At 38.4% G+C, this 21,514-nt stretch overlaps 1 protein-coding gene across 5 annotated transcripts in view; it reads right to left on the reverse strand.

Moving 5' to 3' along the window:
* Nucleotides 1–5,340: 5,340 nt before the first annotated feature.
* The window catches only part of Lrrc8c (leucine rich repeat containing 8 VRAC subunit C), a 97,323-nt gene continuing 81,149 nt past the window's right edge, over nt 5,341–21,514 (reverse strand). For all 5 annotated transcript variants that reach the window (XM_048814491.1, XM_048814490.1, XM_048814492.1 and 2 more), the window contains one exon: nt 5,341–11,732. In XM_048814491.1, the coding sequence (XP_048670448.1) occupies nt 9,459–11,732 (2,274 nt within the window). In that variant the 3' untranslated portion in view covers nt 5,341–9,458. The remainder of the gene's footprint in view (nt 11,733–21,514) is intronic.

Below are 21,514 nucleotides of genomic sequence, written 5' to 3' on the forward strand. Positions count from 1 at the left end.
AGGAATTTGTGAAGTTCTGAGGAGGGCAGTGGACTATCAGAAGGCATGGGATGAGGCTAGAACCAGTTTCCTCTGAATCTAAAGGGTCGTGCAGACCTGAGCTGACATCTGCAGGACAACCTTATGATGGATGACATGCTATGAAATAGTTACTGTTTCTGAATGAATTAACTATGTTGGTGGACTTTGCAAGAGCAAACTCGAGTGAGGGAACCCCTCAATGTTTGCAGATCTAGTAGGCTGGAGGGAGAAGTCGGATCTTAATGCAGCATTACATAGACATAGTTTACATCTGTCGTAACAGGGCAAGTTGCCCGGTTGCGAGTCATTAAACTGTCTGCTGGAGAACATCTCTGGGACTTTTCTGGTCCCTTTGCTCATGAGTAATTGCTTCCTAGAAAACTTTTCCAAGCCCCAAATGTTTCTTCTGAGCTGAAAGGATGTGACCCATTAGAGAAGGTTGCTGCAAAGCAAGGGGTCAGCAGCCTCAGGCACCTGCTCCTCCTGCCTTTCCTGAAGTCAACTATGAGGGCTTGTGATCTTCAGTAAAGTCAGGTTCAAGAGAGGGCAGGTAGCTAGGGTACTGCGCAGACAGACTCCTATGCTGGGACAAGAACGGAAGCTCCAGGGCTTAGCTGAGATCACCCAGTTCTTTCCACCTTTTTACCCCAAAGACTGATGAGACATTTCCTCTTAATAATTTGTGTGTGTCACAAAAAGGGTGTATGCATATGTGCACACACTCATCTCTGAGCAATGTAGGAGATTTTTGGATTACAATGGGAGTAGCATTTGATGATTAAATGAAATTTGTGAAAGTGCTAATTGAAACCCTGTCAAAAAGATGATGATTTTAAAATGCAAGTCACTAAAATGAAATGATAGATTGCTTGCATTTATTTTACAATATATATTTTGCTAGACTCTCCCAGTTTGCCCAAGGAAAAGGGTGAAGAAAATACTAGCTTTTTCAAGTTTCCATTTTTTTATACTAATTGCTGGGTGTGCAGAAAGATATGAAATTCTTAAGTGTTAGTTGGCCTCAATGGATCCCATATTTCTTATCTGTAGATGTCAGTAAACATTAAAGTAGGGATCCTCATATCTATGACATTGATGGTGGGAGCAATGTTGTGAGATTGTGTGACAGATTATGTTTTTCATAGATGGCCATAAAAATATGTCCTGTCCTGCATATTCTTCTTACGATGTGTTACTGGCACTTCTCCCACAGAAAGGTCAGCTCTATGTATTCTCTTTCTCAAAGCTCAGCAAGATTTATGATTGTTTTGGCCAACAGGGTATGGTAGAAGTAATGCATGTGACTTTTTAGGCTGGGCCAGCAAAGGTGACAGTTTTCCTTCGATCTGTTGGACACTCCCTTCAGAGTGCTAGGTTACCATGAAGACATCTACTGCCCAGGTTGCATGGAGAGGCCTGGCTGGCTGACAGTTCCAGTTAAGATTCCAACCAACAGCCAGAGTCCAATGCCTGACATGAGAATGAAGACACCTCCGGGTGAGACTGACCCCCCAGCCATCAAGTCTTTTCAGCTGAGGTTCAGGTATCATGGAGTTGACTTCACTGTGCTTTGTCCAAATTCTCTACCCACAAAATCTGAGTGTCATAAAATAGTTACTTTACACCACTAAGTTCTGTTACATGGAAACAGCAGTTGGAACAGAGATATAAAACTAGGAGCCCTGTATACTCCCTGAGTCCTCCCAAGATACTTTTGGAGAGTTAGAGTTTTTGGAACATGATTTGAAAAAATCTGGGACTAACCAATCTTCAAGGGTTCCAACTTCCCTGTTTCTAATAAACTTAGAATTTAATATCTTCATCAAGAAGAAGTATCTTGCCCCGTATTACAAATTGAGTTCTCTTTACTCCAAAGATGCTGAAGTTCTGACCTCTAGTACTTGTGAATAGGACCTTACTTGGAAATAGGGTGTCTGCTGGTCTAAGATGAGGTTATTAGTCACCAATATGACTCTTGTCCTTATGAAAAGGATTTGGACATAGAGATAGACACAGACACAGACACAGACACACACACATACACACAGGAAAAGCCATAAGAAATGAAGGTGAGATGAGGATGGTACAGCTACAAGCTAAGGATCACTGAAGATGGCTAGCAAGCTTCCAGAAGGCAGGAGAAAGGGATGGGATAAATTCTCCCACAGCAGGAACCAATTGTGATGCAGATGCCTTGATTTAGAACTGTGGACATTAAATTTGTTTATGCCACCCAGTGAGTGTTACTTTGTTGTGGCAGCTCTGAGAAACTGACTCAGGGGTGAGTTTTAAGTGGGTGATGGACCTTCATGTTCTAAAGCCCTCTGCAGCTTCATCCAGGCCTCTTGATTGATTCGGCAATGTAAGTCTTGGTTTTTCTACTTACCGAGCTTCAACTCTGAGAGGGTAGATGTGCTAGGCCCTAAAATCATTGTAAGACAAACAGTAAGTTTACTAGGCAATGAGGCAGATTTAAAAAGTTGCAAGCAATTCTAGGTAAGTCTTAAAATACTTTAGAAAAAAAAATCTCAGGAGTTTTAATACAAGTAGAGCCCTACACTGGATTTTGGTGGAGCCGAAGATAGAAGGGATGAATCAATGAATATGTAGTATTTTCTGTGCCCTTGTCTAATCAAAGAATGTGAATACAATAAATGTGACTCCTTTATTGTTGAGCCTACTTAAAGCATTTGTAGAGTGCTGGATAGATTTTATTATGTTCTTTTCCCCCTTCCCTCCCTGTATACATAAAACATATGATTCTAAACATTTTAAAACAAATTTTAAAAAAGAATACAATATTTATGTCTTACAATATTTCACCATAGTGATGGTTAGATGGTTAGGGCTATCAATAATGTTACCAGTTTTTATGATAAGGTTTTGGAATGAAATTTCAGATGGTTTTGATTTTTTTTTTTAAGGTAGGTAAAGCTAATGGACACTTTATTTATTGCAAGCTGAGGAATGAACCCAGGGCCTTGCACACACTAAGCAAGTGCTGTATTACTGAGCTATATTCCCATCCCTTGATGCAGCTTTTTTTTTTTTTTTTTTTGGTTCTGAGGAATGAACCCATTGCCTTGTGCATGCAAGGCAAGCACTCTACCAACTGAGCTATATCCCCAGCCCTTGATGCAACTTTTTGATGAGATTTATAATTAAAGCACTCAGTAGTTATTAGCAGTTTCTGAGTTAGAGAAAGTTGTGTGATAATAATTTTCTAGCTGGTTTACTATACTTGAGATTTGATTGTCTTAATGTTGGTAGAATTTGAACAAATCACCCTAAATTTTGGAAAGCACATTAAGTATCAGGAGGTGGCCTGCTACTCAAGTCACAGCTCTACTCTCCCTGCCCCACATAAAACATGTTATTAATATAAATCAGGTATTTAATCCCTTCAGCACTGTTCATATTTCCCAATTGACATAAATTCAGTTTCTTTGAGTGGTAACCTGGACCTAACAAAATATTGATGTGGCTAAATGTTTAGATTGAATTGTTTTGACTGACACCAAATCTGTAGTTCTCAGTTTTACAGAATGAATTCATTTAAAATACTTCCTCACTAAAGTAAAGGCTGTCAACATCCTGTCTTTGTTTCTTGATATTAGCCTGCTCATAGTGTTAAGGCTCACAAGTATAACTACCAGGAAAGGTTATGAGTCATGCTTCCAGAGGCTAGAACCTGGGGAGAGTGAAGAAAAAAAAAATCCTTCTAATTTTGAACAAACTGACTTCCTGTTAGAAAGGCTTACAGAAAAGTCCTGCCCCTGTGAAACAAAAATTGGTTTCCTTTTGGAGATCATTGTGTGTACAGTCTTTCAGGTTTTCATTGGGATTGGCTATTCTGTGAAGTGTTTTTCATAAAGAAATCTAAATCACTAAGAAATATAATTTATACAAACCACTCAATAGGCACAAGTGGAACTCATCAACTGTTTCACAAACTTCTCAACATTTATTCCTCAAATGCACAGTGAATACATCTTCATGTTTTTGCGTTAGTCTTAATTATGCTTGGACTAAATCAGCCCAATAAAGATATTCAAAGCTACCCAAATGTTATTTAGAGTATGATTTTAACAAAATTATCACATGTTGTCTATGATATTAGGTGGAATTCCAAGAACTTTCACAATTCAAAGTGAGGAAATGTTATAATTTTTTTTTTTATCAGAATCACTTCTGGGATTTTTTATGTAATAGAATAATTATGGAAGAAATATAAGATGCAAAGCTTACAGGTTACTTCTTTTCTGTCATGTTTTTCAACACATATTACCTGAGACTTGTAAGAAGAACTGGTTAAGCTGGGCGTGGTGGCACACACCTATAATCCCTGTGGCTTTGGAGGCTGAGGCAGGATGATTTCAAGTTCAGAGCCAGCCTCAGCAAAAGCAAGGTGCTAAACAACTCAATGAGACCCTGTCTCTAAATAAAATACAAAATAGGGCTGGGGATGTGGCTCAGTGGTCAAGTGCCCCTGAGATCAATCCCTGGTACCCCTCAAAAATAAAAAAAAAACAAAAAAACTGAACCAAATAATTTTTTAAAAATGGTATATGTCTCAAGTGTAATGAGTTGAAATGAAATTAATTCCTTAAAGGACTGAAAAAAATAAGTCTATATGCATTGTGTACTCAATGAACTGAAATCACCAGCTCTCTCGAATCTACTATATTCCCAGCTTGTCCCCCAAAGTTCTCCAGTTTCATCTAATCTCTTCTAAGGGTCTGATACACATATTCACATGGTACATCCCATCACATTCACCATCCTTCCTCATCTCAGTCATCCTTCTCCAAAGAGTTGACTATCAGAAAAATAAATGCTATACAGAAGAAAGTTAGCAGTCACAATTCTCTTATGCATAAGTGATACATAAATTTTTTCTTGTTCAAGGTTTCCATAAGCCTAGAGTGACTGTGGTTAATTAGTGAGGCCTCCTAGCTGTGCAGAACCACTCTGATTCCTTTAAATAACCACCATCATTACCATAAAAGTATTTACTGAAAGCTGGGCTGGACAGCCATTGTACAATTTGGTCAGGCAAATGCCCAACAATTGCACTCCAGATTATATATTAAGGCGCTAATTACCCAAATGGAACTCCAGGGGCAGCTTAGGTAGATGCAGTACAGTGAATTAAGGAAGGAAATAATTAGTCACAATTACAGAAACTAGCTCAATACCAAGTGAAAGAATGCATGCAGCCCATTTCCGGTAGAGCACAGGGAGACTTAGTAATAATAGTTTAAGAAATGCAAAAGATAAACATGACTTATAAAAATGAGCAAGGGACTAATCTCAGTGTTAACTTACAAAAATGACTTTATTTAAGTTATTTTCTGTTCCTATGTACTACATAGCCAAATAACATTAAGACATTTTATCATGAATTTGTATTATGACAAGTCAACTTTCAAGCCTTTTTCTTGACAGTCTTAGAAGTTTTGCCAGTAGTTGACACAATCTGAACACTTATAGACAGTGAGGAGATGAGTGGCACATAAGGCATGGAGTTTCAACCCCAATAAAAATACGCACTAAAGAAGCAAAGTAAGGTAGGAGAGAAGTATTCAGAAGGAGGCAAATTCAAACAACATTAAAATCCATGCACAGAGCCTGTTACTTGACATGGCCAAGAAATCAAATTGTCCAAAGTTAGATACCCCATGTCAAATTCTTCTGATTAAAAAAAATTTCTTGTGACATGGGTAGATCTTCCTGTCTCTCCAAAATGAATGCAAGTATGCCATCTTCATCAATGAATGACTCTGAGAAGACAGAATAAGAGTGGATACTAATTTGGAAGGCAGGAAAGTGTCAGAAGCATGGTAGTGGGACCTGATCTGAAAAATTTACAGCAAGTCATGTTCTGATCAAGGCCACCCAAGTTCTCTTACCATGTTTCTAAGTAGATAAGAAAAGAGAGAAAATTGTATAGACCCTTTAGGCAGTCTATTCCCCCCTAATTATGCTGTTTTGTTCATTTGTTTTGCTAACTTGAGGTTAACCCTATCCAAATTTATTGAGATCCTACCCCAAAGGTGAAATATTTGAAGAGCATCATCACATTCAGGATTCAAAGGAGAATGTTAACTGAATCTTAATTTATGCTTGAAAAATGAATTGAAATTATGTTGACATTTATCTGTTCACTACTAAATACTGCTGACAGTGTTCATAATGATGGATCATAAATGCTTATTGTTTAAATAAATATATCATGATGACTAATCAGGTATTTGGTATAAAATTAAATTAGAGAGTAAAATAAATTACTTTAAGAATGGACTTCACTTATAGTAGAATATAAACAACAGTAAAACCCTACTAGGAGACATCTTAAGAGATAAAGATTTTGTTTTTTTCTTTTTTAACATCAGAAATCATAAAATAGTGTATTGTAAGAACTTGGACTTCTTTATTCCAAGTAACTCAAGGAAGACTCAGGTTGTTAAGACCCTTCTACAAACAGGTTTGAGATACAGGTAAGGAGGCGCCTAGAAATGAGTACATACTTGCAATAGGCATCTCTTCCCAGCTTTTCTGAGAAAGCAGTGCCTGCCACACAAGATACCTCCTAAACTGTTAGGAGTCATTAAAATAGCTGGAAAATACAGTGACAGGGAAAGAGAGGTGAGCACTAAGAAAATTTTATCACTGTAAATAACAGATTCTACTGTATCAAAAACCAGGACATTAAAAATGCTGCATCAAAAGCAAAACAAACCCAACACATAAGAAGAAGATAGAATAGCTTTCTGAGGCACGGTGTTCTGAGGGGGGTTCCACTGGGATGCATTTTTTCCAACCAGACCACCAATTATTTTTACTCTGCATTTCAACAATAAAACTCACCAAAAAAAAGCTTACCCAGCATGAGATTCAAGCAGCCACTGGAGTTGATAATATGTAAAATACTTTTTTTTTTTTTAAATATTTACACAGCAGTTACTCGCGAATTCTATTGAGGCCAGAGAAAGATAGCTAGTTGTCCTTTTTAGCAAGAGCACTTGGAAAACACAGAAAGTGATTAGGTAAATACTTCTGTCCACTGAGTTGATCAGTTAAAGAACTTTAGAAAAAGTCAGCAGTTCATTTACCTGAGTTTCCCATTTAAAGGCTAAATAGTAAGTAATTGAATGCTTTTACCTAAGAATGTGAACAAAATCTTATAATATTAAAAGGGCCAGAGTCAGAAAATTTAGATTTTTGATTTTTATAAAATCTAATAGAAAGATCTATGAATTTCCCTTTAGTTAAAACATAAAAGTTGTGGACCTATGCTGATCTTCTGAGCATTATTTACAACTTAAGTTGGGAATCAGCTTGCAAAATCTTTAAGAAAACAAATCAAATTCTTTTGGAATTTTGAGCAAGTGACAAAAGCCAATTATTAGTGACTTATTTCACTGAGGAATCCATATGAGGTTGCTAGTTATTACTAGTTCAGCATAAATATAATTTTAACCTGAATAGATCCATTTTGAAGGGTGATAGAGATAATAACCATACATGTCAATCAAGAAAAACAGTGCACACAAGTGTTCTGCCATCAGGTGTCTAAGCTTACTTTTCAACAGGGTATTTCAGTCATGCTCAACCATGGACAATCTGCCAACAAACTCCTTGTTTAAAACAAACAGGACTATGTTTCTAAATACAATACAGTGTTCATATTTGGGATCCCAATATTCTGGAATTGAATATTTTATCATATAAGAACTACACCACGTTACTATTCTAAAACATCATTATTTTAACTTCAGGTCTAAATAAATCAGCTCCACAAAATCACATTCTGAAACTTCAACACAGAACAGAAAATGTGAAGCTCTTGGTCTCTGTTATTGGATTATTAAACAAGTAAAATGTATTTTTCCCTTTAATCCTCCACCCCCTGATGTATCTGAATGTTTAAAACACAACCGAGGTACACGTGTCTGCCCAGCAGTCACCATAGCTGCCTCTTGTACACAGCGCAAAGTAGAATCGGGCAAATTCACCAGGATCAAGGAGCCATTTTTAAAAACAGCATTTTAAAATCCCAAACCATCTTCCTACTTTCTTTTGTTATTAAGTTACAAAGCTTTATCGGGTCAGCCAGGGAAATATTTAGCCCAAATCCCCATATTATGTTGGATTTTAAGTACAAAGGTAAATAAAAGCTCTGCTGATCGGCAGGCAAAACTTCTTGCTAAGTGATACCACTTAGCACTTTATTCACACTTCTAAAAAAAAAAAGTTAACAGAACCATTTTAGATGAGATATGTATTTTAAGCCAGAGAGCAGACAGAGTTTCTGTGCTGTACCACTAGCAGGCTTGTGGGAAATCAATAAATATACATATGTATTCATATATATAGAAGTGGATTATTTTGTGAAACAGGCAGGATTTGAATAGCTTATCCCTGCCACAGTGCCTAGAGGAAAGGAGAGCTGAATGGAATATACCAGCTCTTCAACAGAGTGCTTGCTTTTTTTTTTCCATTTGATGCATCTGCTTATCAAGATATCAAAGATGATTAAATTACTCAAAAAACAGGCTTCTAAGTCTATGATTTTTAAATTTAATTATCTATTAGGATGTTAAAATAAATCTAATTTCTCTAGGGCTCTTCACCAGTACTGCATAGCAATGTTGAAATTATAGCATGGAGGTGCTTTTGTATTTAGTTTTAAAACGTTTTTTTTTAAAAAAGTTTGGTAAAAACACAAATCAGTTGAATTATAAATCACCAATTCAAGCATGCCAACCAGTAAGGATTGCTTTCTTTATGAACTTACAAAATCCTTGTCTAAGGATAATTGTCACTGTCGGTATATGAAATAATACAATTCAGGGGCAAATTTTAAAACTAATACCCTGACAAAGGACTTCAGTGAATTTATACTTCGGAGAAAAGTTTTCTGTAGAATGAAAGGCTTAGCCAATGGAGAAGACAGCTGTTATTAAAAATAAACTAACAAGCATAGATTCCTTGGTGTAGACATGATGAAAACAAAAACAGGGACCCGGTACTGGTGCAAATGGGCTAAAAATGACATTGGCAAGATATCTTCATCCATTTAAAATATGCCAAAGTGCATGCAATTTATATTTCCCTCCCTTTTACAAGAATGAACTGAAAAAAATAAAACAAAACCAAAAAAACAGACGGAACCATCTGTTTCTGTCAGTAGAAAACAATAATAGATACATTAGGTTCCAAGACAAATAAAACTTTAAAATATTAATATTGAAAAAATACAATTAAATTTTTATTAAAAAATACATACTCCTTACTCAATCTTTGTGTACATTTTGTTTCATTGTGAAAAAGAAAAAAAAATAAAATAAAATAAGAAAGGCATTAAGACTACCTAATTACTTATACTGTATTTGGTAGAAGCGTGTTTCAGTCAAACTCTGATGAAAAATAAGTTATTCAGCTTTCATTTGCTCCCGGACGTCAGAAGGCAGAGTTTCAAACAGAGCATCTTCCACAACCAAACCAGCTCTCTTCAGAGCCCGGCAGTCACCGAGTTCTGGAGGGAGGATCTCAAAGTGATTGCCTTTGACGTCTAAGTAGGAAAGAAACAGTAAATTTCCAATTTTTGGTGAGAGTACAGACAGGCTGTTTTTCCCAATCTTCAGAGTTTTAAGTTTCTTGCAGAAGTAGAGTTCATCTGGAAGGCTTTCCACTTTGTTACAAGTGATGGAAAAATACTGTAAACTTTGTAGAACTCCAACTTCAGGTGGGATAAATCGAATGTCATTGTAGGATAAGTCCAAGTATCGGATTTTGTTGCATAGGAAGAGGTGGGAAGGCAGCACCTCTATTTTATTGTGACTGAAGGACAGTCGTTCCAGGCTGGTGAGCTTCTTTATATGCTCGGGGATGTAGGTGATGCTGTTATGCCACAGTTTCAGCACTGTCAGCTTTCTCAGGTGCTGGAAGCTCACAATTTCTTCTATAGATTTCAGGTTGTTTTCTTTCAGGTCCAGTTCCTGGAGGCTGAGCAGGCTGAACACGGCATGGGGAATGCGCTCCAGGTCACAGTGGACCAGTTCCAGCTCTGTAAGATTGGTCATCTTCTTTAAGTTGTTGAGCATGACCAGCTTGGTGCCGTCATTATGGATGCACATCTTTTGGAGATGGCTGGAAACATCCACCACTGCCTGAGGGATTTTGGAGACGTTACTTTTGATAGAGAGGATTTTAAGGCTTTTGAGATCCCGCAGAGACTCAAGGGTAATATTTTTGGATATGTCATGACTTAGAGATCCAACCAGGTAGAGCTCTTCCAGATTCCGGAGTCCATACATCCACGGGGGCAGCTCCCTCATGTCATCAAACTTGACGCTCAAAACCTTGAGGTTTTCCTTCAGGAAAGAGAGTGCTGCGCTGTGGATTTTGACAGAACACTGGTGGAGAGAGAGCTCTTGGAGATTGTCTAGCTGTGCAATGGTGGCTGGGATCATTACATTCTTAATAATTTCAAGTTTTAGAGACTGCAACTCTGTGATTTCAAAAACAGTGTCCGGAAGGCCAGAAAGCATGATAAGAGGCAATTCCAGTCGATTATGGGCATTTGTCTGCAGCTTCTGCCTCAGTTTGTCAGGAGTCCACTCGTTATTTAAGTTCAGCTGCTTCAATTTGTTTTCACTGACTTCGGACAGGAACACTGCAAATCTCTTGGAATAGAGAGGGTCATACTGATCTATCATATGAAGCATAAAAGCAAAATCATTTTTCACATCTGGAATATCATCAATTCCAGTCTCCTGGCGGACATACTCAAAGGAGTATTCCCTTAGGGAACGGTAGAACAGCCAGTATAAGGTGTAAAGGCACGTCAATCCATAGATACTTACAAAGCATAGGTAGCAAAAGGAGAGTTTTGAGAACAAGTGTGCCATGGTATGATTGCAAGAGAAGTTTTTATATCCAGTCATGTCCTGAATGTCAACATTACAGTCCACTGTAAACTGGACTTTGGAAACCAGAGCGCTATTATATGCAATGATGATTAGGAACTTGATAACCTTCAGTACAGTCTGGCGAACATACATGGCATATAATATATCACCTTCTTCCACATGCAGCCTGAACTTCTTCACCTTCTCAAATAAGGCCTTTGCTTGCTCACCTTCCTTTTTATCCAGAGCCCCTGCAGTAGATTTGTCAACCACAAACTTCTCAGGGATTGACTTTAGAGACTGAGAGTTGACCAGGCTGCCTTCGGGGCCAGACTGGGTGGTGTTGGACCTGTTCATATTGTTCTTCCTGTTGTCCTTTTCCTCAGAGTCCTCCCCAGACACTTCAGATAAAGCCCGTGTGGTCCAGGGAGAGTCAAAACACTTCCCCAGGATGGAGATGAAATGTTCTATTTTGGAGCTGGAGCCAGGGAATTTGAACCAAAAGTTGCTGCAGAGCATGAAGACCAGGGTATGGATGAGCACAAGGTAAGGGAAATACTTGGCGTACCAGTGGAGGGCTCGCTCATAACACATCTGGTTTATGAAACTGTACTGTTGCAGGTCCAAGTCTGTCTTCAGTCCTTTCATTTCCACAGTGGCAGGGTTCCCGGGAGATGGTTTAGGTGGAGGCAGTGGGGTGGTACTGGCAACGGCTTGAGACACATTCGAAACGGAAGTGTGGTTCTGAGCAGGCTGCACTCTTTTCGGAAGGCAGATTATCTTGTCCTGCATGACCTGAAACGCAGAAATAATATGTTCAAATTATATTACTCTAAGAGCTTTCCTAATGTCATTAGTACGAAGAAAGGAGCAATATCATCCAATAAATGTCCGTTTCCTCCGCCTGGAGAATATAATGCTCAATTCCAGCACCAGCATTTTACTCTTAGCTCATATGTTGGAAAAAAATGAAATAAATATCTGACTTTATTTCTCATGTGTAAGCTGTGACATAAAACAGCAATTTTTTTGAAGACACAGAACAAGTTATAACAAAGTGACTATTTAGAGAATCTTCATATATATATTTCTAATTTGTATCTCTTCTCTCACCAGACACTGGAAAAATCAGTTATTGGTCTGGAAAGTATATTTCCTTATCAGATGTAATCTTGAGTTAGATGGCTCCCAATATTATATTATTTTATATATGAGTAGTAAAAGAATTGGAAAGAAGAAATATGGAAAAATTCTAACTTTATTGTTTCCCTTTTTCTTTCTACTCATATCCTGGTTTTTATGCAAAAATTAATATGAATGGCTCAATATAATAAAAATTTTATTAATTTTTTGGGAGGGTGCCGGGGATTGAACTCAGAGGCACTCAACCACTGAGCCACATCCCCAGCCCAATTTTGTCTTTTATTAGAGACAGGGTCTCACTGAGTTGCTTAGCACCTTACTATTGCTGAGGCTGGCTTTGAATTTGCAATCCTCTCGTTTCAGCCTCCCAAACCACTGGGTTTACAGGCATGCATCACTGTGCCCAGCTTTGTTAAGTTTTTATACTAACCATTTCTTCAGAAAGAGATGAAAGAAGATGGGAGTGTTCAATAGAAAAATAATTATGTCAAAATTTGCTAGCTTTTCATACAATATTGAGAATCTCTCTCCCTCTACTGATGCTTTAAGTAGTTGAAAACAATGTTATGCTATAAGAATGTCAAGATTGCAATTTGAGAAAGAGAAGGGCCCTTTTTGAAGATGAAGTAGGATGAGGCAGAATATACCTTGAATGAACCTGGAGGAATCATATCCATGAAGAAGCCCACGTAAGTGGAACAATCTGAACAATTAGCAAACAGTTCCAAGGAAGAATAATAACTGAGGACCATACAGCAATGACATGCGGAATTAATAATTCAGGAGAAGTCTACTTGTACTTGAAGATGTCAAATGGTGGGAAATCCAGTGTTTGGTGATTCTGCAAGAGTAAGGTATCTCACGATGTTGCCATGTCAAAGTCTTTTACACTGACTAGAGAGGCAGAAACTGAACCCATTGTAAAGTAGACTGCTAGGCATGGTAGGTGACCACAAGCTAGGGATGAGGGAACAAGCATCTCAGCACACAGAAGTACGAAATTGTCAGTGGAGTGAAGCATCCAACACTTAGGGAAGTGTTGTCACACAGGAGACCATTAGTAAATATTTGCTGAGAAAGTGAATGAATCCAGAACTGCCACCAGTCCTTTGGCTCAGGGTTGTAAGGGCCTGGGTGTCGAGGACACCTCTCTTAGGATGAAGATGAAGATTGTTGACAACAGCAAACTTATATTGTGCTTAGTATGTGACTGTCCCTATTCTCATAATGTCATGGGGCAGGTACTCATTGTTTCCATTTTGCTGATGAGGACACTGAGGCATGGGCTCAGGTTAAGCAACTTGACTCATGTCATCTATAGCCAGAATCATCTGGACCCAGAGTCCATGTTTCTTATTTCATTTTACTGAACTTCTAGGAATAAATCAAAAGGATCCCAGTATGACTTTGTCCTAGATAACAAGTACAAGCTTTTTAGGTACAAAGCTTGCTGCTTCCCATAGCCTATGCATAAAACAAGAAATGAGGCTAGAGAAAGAGAAGTAGAGAGAAACAGGGGAAAGGAATGTTCTTCCCTGAGCACATTCTCCAAGAGTGACACCCTTGGGCTAATATGTTAATATGACATTGTTAATGATGTCATGAAAACAAGTGTAAAAGCAAGACTAGTTCAAGTCAAGAAAGCAGGCACTTTCTTAAAAGGTGCTAAGTTCTTGCCAAACTACTAGGCAGGCTCTCATGCTGTCCCTCCTGTAGGCTTGCTCCTAATGATGAAGATGGGTAGGGTTTCCTGGCTGCTGCATAGAATTTTAGGCTACGCTCTGTACCAGTGCACCTGGCTGAGGGGCAAGCATGGGCTGTAATCTAGCTTGTGCTCCTTCACTTAACTATATGCACATAGGGCTACGTCCACACTGTAGGGGTGGCTTTTTATATTTTGCACAAAGGCATCTGATTGGCTGGGGGGCTGCCACGCTGGGAAGGTAGATCCCATTCTCCCCATTCTGCAGAAGAAACGGACCTAGGTTCAAAAGAATGACTTGTTCAAGTTCACACAACAGGAATCACAGCTGTCTTCTTTTTCTGGCCCAGTGTTCTTCCACTGTTCCACACGGTCTTCTCATTTCATCAGCTTCAGTCCCATGTAGGAGGGCAATATTAGCCAAGTTTCTTTCAGACCTCTGATTTTATGTTTCTCCTAAAATCTTCATGAAGATATAGTTTTTGAAATGTGCCTGCTCAAATTCTGGGAGGGTAAAGACAGTGATTTATTTTCCAAAAGCTGTTAACCACTCAGAAATGAGAACTGAGTAGGAAAAAATACTGGAATTTAGTCACTAAAAACTGTAGTTGCTCATGTTGCTGAGGGAACATATCATCAGAAGATTCCAGCACAGAGGCAACTCCAAGTAGAATTCTGAAAGAATGCAGGGACAGGTTGTTCAATCCAGAACTATGAAAAGCAACAACCACCAGCTTAGTGAGTCCTGCAGTCAATAGTATGAAGATTTAAACAGTAAAATAGTTATGGGAGAGAGGAAGTCAGTTTCTTCTATGTTTAACAGAAACAGTATATTTTTTAAAATACTGCAACATCAGGAAGGACTGGGAGAATGATCAGCACTTTCAAAGTTATATTAAAAAACAGAAAGAATCCCCCTACCCCCAAAGGCAAGATAGGATCCCTAAAAAGGGGTAGTGGTGATACAGGGCATTTTTGGGGTATCTCTGTAAAACTCTGTGGCATTCTGTAAAACTTGAAATTTTTTTCTTCATCTTTTCTGCTTTTCTAAGAAGTCTGCAAGTTAAACCTGTACCTCACTTCTCTTTACCTTTACCCAGCAATTGAAAGATTAGAGTGCAAAACAAGTCTTAAAGAAAGGCTGCAAAACAAACTTGGAAAGAATTAATTGTGGGGTTCTAGCTGCTAGCACAGGACTACGCTAGAGTATGGGCAGGGAGAAAGTCCCCAGGCCCCTCCAGTTATAAAACCCTATGCGAAGTGCAGATCCTCCCCAGCAGCTCCTCCAGTTGCAGTGTGGGGAAGTTGTGCCCCTCTCAGGGACAACCATGAGGCTGCCTTTGGAAGGAAAAGGCTTAAGTATAAAGCTGCATGTTGAGTTTATGTAGGGCAAGTAGAGGAGGAGGGGAAGAAATTGGGGGTGGGGGCAGGGAAGAAAGGAAAAAATTAAAAAGCAACGTGAACAGGAGAATGTGATCCAAAATATACCAAGGGGAGAAAAGTAGCCAAAAAGCTGATATGAGAATCCTTCTCAGAATGAAGGCATTTATGTTAAGGAAAATAGATCAGAGTAAACATGAGAATGAGGAGAGGGACACAGAGAGGCGCACCTGACAGCTAGTGTCAGGTGAAGCCAAGGCACAATTTGCCCCCTCTCCATTGTGGAGAAAAACAGTATTGTATAAATAAATTTTTTGGAAATCACAGCAAATTCATGCTTGGATCAAAGTTGAATAGAAAGGAAGAATTTTCTCAGGATGGGTAAAAATAAACTATTTCCATGAAGCAGATACCAGAACATGAGAATGGAATCCTTCGGGCGTGTGCCAAAACTTAAGAGAGGGCACTGGACTAGTGTTTGACCCTAGATCCTCTAGATCTTCAGGAGCAGCTGTCATCTAGTTCAGGCAAGACCTGAACAATTTCAGAGGAGGAAAAGTTTATTTGGGGGCTCACAGTTTCAGAAGTCTCAGTCCAAGACAACTGGCTCCATTCCTTGGGGCTTGAAGTGAAGTAGAACATCATGGTGGAAGAGCGTGATGGAGGGAAATGGCTCATACGATGATCACGAAGCAGACAGAGACTCCATTCTTCAGACACAAAATATATATCCCAAAGGCACGCCCCCAATGACCCACCTCCTCCAACCACATCCTACCTGCCTTCGGTTACCACTCAGTTAATCCCATCAGGGGATTAATTTACTGATTGGGATAAGACTCTCACAACCCAACCATTTCTCCTCTAAGTCTTCTTGCCTTGTCTCACACATGAGTTTTTTGGGGACGCCTCACAACCAAATCATAATAAGGTCACTTATGCTAAATGCTACGTGATCAAACTAAAACTTCAAGGAAGCAGATCTCCAAACAGACCAGTGTTTCCTGAGAGCAGGAGACCTCAGTCTATTTGCATCAGAGTAATAAGTAAGTCCTCTCTGCTAATTTAACCCTGATAAGTAAGTAACCTAATGTTAACCAGTCAGCTTTTCCCCTATTGTTCTTTTTCCTTGTCTCTACCTATGAAACCCACTGTTATTCTACTGCCCACAGGGAGCTCTCATTCTATTTTGCTACCTCAGTTCATGAATCACAAATAAAAACCAGTTAGATCTGTAACTAATTTTGTCTTTTGAGAGTCAGAATCATAGCACATATGCTGATTATGCAAAAAAGTGTAGTCTACATATTTAGGCTGTTGCCAGAGAAGCAGTTGAGTGAAATGCAGAACCCATCTGTGACAACCTATAGAATAGATGCCACATTTGTGTGCATGAGACCCCGAAGGGCTGAGATTAAAACAAAATAAAACAAACCCACTTAACTTCAGAGGAACTATTTGAAATAACAAAGATAGAGCAATATAAATAAAGACCAGCTTATCTAGCACATGCCAAAGGTGTAAATGACATATCCAGGACAGGGGTAGGACACGGGAACACAGTTCTGGTCAGTTCTGAGTGTGCCTCAGGGAAAGTAATCATTATGGAGTCTCTACTCTTAGTTGCTTTGTGAGGGATAAAAGAACAATAAGGCCTTCAAGGTCAAACACAGGAGAAAGACATTTAAATCAGCTATTAGTGTGAGAAATTCGTCTTTTTCACAGCAAACTTTATAATCAATTTCAGAAAAAAAGAAAAACCTGGTAGTATTTTTATTGTATTAAATTTAAAAAACAGGTATCTTTATGGTGTTCATGATGTTTGTCTCCATCTAATTGTGGCTTTCAGGATTATCTTATAGTATTCTTTACAAAGGCTTTATAAATTTACTGTTAAGTTACACCTTTAACTTATTTATAGTTGGTTACCAAAAATCTGTCTTTCCTTTTTAAAAATATCTTTATTTTATTTATTTTTATGGGTGCTGAGGTTCAAACCAAGTGCCTCACATATGCTAGGCAAGCGCTCTACCACTGAGCCACAACCTCAGCCCTGTTTTTCCTCTTAGCACATTTATTTTTAATACAGAAGGCACAGTCTCCCTACCCCTATGCCATTCTTCCATGAGCCCTGATAAATTTGGTTTCAGATTTATATGCACATTTACATACGTGATATATAAACAAATGGAATCCCGCAGTATGTATTGTTTCTGAAATATGTATATGTATTGGGCTTCACTTTTATATGTCTTAGAGATTTTACTATATTGCACTTGGAGATCTATTTCCTCTTAAGTGCCCTGAAATTATACACTGTCGGTCGATGCACAGAACTTCCTAAAGACATTTCCATGATGATGTGCATGCAGATAATTTTGCTATTAAGAATTGTGTTGTTTTCAAAAGACTGCACACTGCCTGATTTTATGTGGTATTCTGAAAAACCAATTCAGAGAACAGAGAGGGACACAGAACAGATGAGAGGTCACGGGTTGGGTTCACTGCAAGGGTTCACACACCAGGGATTCCTTAGGGTGTTGAGATTCTTCTGTATCCTATTTAGTTGCAAGAATCTATGCAGGTTTTAAAACTAAAATATCTACCTTAATTAGACAAAAAGCACATTCTTTTTTGGGGGGTGGGGGTACTGGGCATTGAACTCAGGGGCACTCAACCACTAAGACACATCCCCAGCCCTATTTTGTATTTTACTTAGAGACAGGGTCTCACTGAGTTGCTTAGTGCCTTCGCTTTTGCTGAGGCTAGCTTTGAACTCATGATCTTCCTATCTCAGCCTCCTGAACCGCTGGGATTATAGGCATGTGCCACTGTGCTCAGCAAAAGGCACATTCTTAATGGTGGGAAGGCTAAATGCTGTCTAATATCAACACTGCTCTGCCAGATTTTTTTCTGGTATTTTTATATCATATTTTAGTCTCTATTTTCACCTGGGTGATTTTGTTATATTTTAGATGTCCACTTTATATAGATTTTTAAAAATCCAAAATAATCACCTTTTTCTTTTTTTTTTTTTTTTACAAATGAATGTAATGCAATATGTTATTTTGCTTGCTCATTTCTAGACTCATCATTGCTTATTTCTAGACTCATCATTTTACGACCCTTCTTCCTCCTCCATCTTGTCTTCTGTTGCATTGGTAACCTCCCCTACGTTTTATTTCCCACCACCCTCTACTCCTCATCTGGTTAGGAAAACGTAGGCTGCATCTCTCTTCTTCTAGATGTTATCCACATTTTCTTAAAATGTACACTTAAAGTTTCTCAGTATCCTACTCCTCTCCCAAGAATGTTTTAACTGTTCCCTGAACTATCCAATTTGATTGCCCTGGAGTTTGTTTTAGCTTTCTTTATTATTTTTACAATCTGTGGTTAACTTTGATTGACTATATATTCATTAAACCTAGGGCCTACCAGTTTTCTTAGATCCTGCATTTCCCCAGCTGTGTTCCTTTTCCTTTTGAAGCATATCCACTCCTTAATTACTTATTAAATAAGGGTCTGTGGATGGGAAACTCAAACACTTGTAGATCTGAAAATGTCTCTATTGCTTTCATTCTTGAATAATAATTTAAAACTCTGTGTTGAAAATAATTTCCCCATAACATTTAAAAACAGGATTCCATTTTCTCCCAGGCTATTTTTCCTGGTGAGCAGCCTACTGTCAGATTGATTTTGTTCTGTAGTGGCCAATCTACCTTTCTCTATGGTGGTTTCAAGATTTTACCTTGAATCACAGATTTTTCTACAGTTTCACTTTAAATTTCAATTTATGTGGATTAATCCTGCACCATACCTATAGGCAAGCACTTATTTCAATTTTTCAAAAATTTAGCAAACATTTCTTTAAATTGCTTCAAATATCGCTCCTTCATTTCTTCCAAAATTTCTATCAGACACATGTGAGAGTTTTGTAGTCTATCTTTCCTAAGGGTGCATATGCTTTGTAATCCTTGTCTTTCTTGGAACTTGGGTCTGGGTAAACTTGGTACTCTTGTCTCATTCATAATTTTTTTATGCAACTGAGTATACTGCAACTGTTCTATCAATTGATGTTTTAAAATTCATTAATTGTGTATGTGTGTGTGTGTGTGTGTGTGGTGCTGGGGTTTGAACCCAGGGCCTTATGTATGCCAGGCAAGTGCTCCACCACTGAGCTACACCCCCTCCCCCATTGAATTTTTCATTTTCTAAGAGTTCTACATTTTTTATATCTATCTGCTTTTAAGTCATATCTCTTTTTTAAGTTATGCCTTTATCTTTTTGACCACTCTAAATATGTATTCATTTTAAATTCATGGTCAGCTGTTTGAGAACTTGATTTCATCTGGAGTGAACCAGTGTTTCAGTTGCTAATTTTGATTAGCCTTGCTTAACACAGTTTTCTTCAAATGTTCTGGGTGGCAGGCACATTTAGAATGGGAGGTTGTTTTTCACTGTCTCTATCATGTGTGCTCATGTGGCTTCCCGTACCCAGTCAGGCCCTGATCCGCCATTAGTTCTTATCATGGAATTCTGATGTTTTATTGTGATGTCAGCACCTCCCAGTTCCAGGCAGGCAGATGGGGCAGGCTGACTCAGTTCCTGGATGGGAGGCACCCTAGATGGACAGTTTCCTCTGAAGCACCAACTCTAGCATCCAATTAATTGTCATTCTTTGCAGCTTCCTTTTGGGAGTAGGGGCCTCGGCTTCAAAGAGTGACCAAGCTCTAGTCTCTTATCTGACTTGATGCAATTATAGTCCCCTTCATTGGCAGGAGCTGAGCTCCTGGCTGATACTGCTTGGTTTTGGCTAACAGCCCAGCCATCGATTCAGCCCCATTCAGTGTTCCATTTATGCTTCACAGAAATGCTTGTTTAGTTTTTGAGTCCATGAGTGTGTGTTTTCAAAAAAATCTCTTCATATTTATCCATCATGACTAAAGACAAACAGAGGAGGGTGTTAAAGTATAATACTTCCTTTATCAGCTATTCCATAAGTGTTTATGTGTGCTTTAATATAAAAATTAGTCAAAACAAATTAGTACTATGAACAATTGGTGTTGCTTGGGTAGTGCCAAACAGCGTCAACTGGCCAAATTCCCCCTCCTCAAAAAGGCTGAATTCCTTTTTCCCTACCAACAGCATATGAGACTGCTTAGTTCCCTACATGTTCTTTCTCTACAAACTACAATCCATAAGCTATTCTTCAATTTCAGCTTTTTAAATGACAGTTATGACTATATCATCATAGAAAGAGGGAGGGAGGGATAAAATTTGCAGTATATGATAAAATAGGTGGTACCATTTCAGCATGTTAATTTGTGATCCAAATGTATTCTTTAGTCTGTGCCTTACTCTTTAAAAAGACTGATCCTATAATTTTAGCAGCTTGGGAGGCTGAGGCAATAGGATCTCAAATTCAAAACCAGCCTTAGTAAATTAGTGAGGCCCTAAGCAACTTAGCAAGACCCCTCTCAAAAAATAAAAAAAGGGCTTGGAACCACCATTTGACCCAGCTATCCCACTCCTAGGTCTATACCCAAAGGACTTAAAACACCATAATACAAGGACACAGCCACATCAATGTTGATAACAACACAATTCCCAATAGCTAAACTGTGGAATCAATGTAGATGCCCTTCAGTAGATGAATGGATAAGGAAAATGTGGTGTATATATACACAATGGAATATTATTCAGCATTAAAAGAGAATAAAATCATGGCATTTGCAGATAAATGGATGGAGCTGGAGAATATAATGCTAAGTGAAGTTAGCCAATCCCCCCAAAACAAATGCTGTATGTTTTCTCTGATTTAAGGCTGCTGATTCATAATGTGGTAGTGGTGGGGCAAGGAAGGATTAGATGAACTCTAGATAAGGCAAAGGAGAAAAGGGGAGGGGGATGGGAAGGGAGGGGGTATGGGGATAGAAAAATACAGTGGAATGAGATGGCCATCATTACCCTAAGTACATTCATGAAGACATGAATGTTGTGAATATACTTTGTATATAACCAGAGATATGAAAAATTGTGCTCTATATGTGTAATATGAATTGTAATGCATTATATTGTCATATATAACTAATTAAAATGAAAAAAATATAAAAAAGGGAAGGGGATATGGCTTAGTGGTTAAGTGCTCCTGGGTTCAATCCCTGGCACTAAATAAATGAATAACAAAAAGACTATGCCTTGGGCTGGGGCTGTAGCTCGGTGGTAGACCACTTGCCTAGCATGTATGAGGCACTGGGTTCAATCCTCAGCACCACAGAAAAATAAAAAACAAATAAAATAAAAGCATTCTGTCCATCTACAACTACAAAAAAAAAAAAAAAAAAAAAAAAAA

The sequence above is a fragment of the Marmota marmota genome, unplaced genomic scaffold (assembly GCF_001458135.2).
Source record: "Marmota marmota marmota unplaced genomic scaffold, marMar, whole genome shotgun sequence".
NCBI classification, from domain to species: domain Eukaryota; kingdom Metazoa; phylum Chordata; class Mammalia; order Rodentia; family Sciuridae; genus Marmota; species Marmota marmota.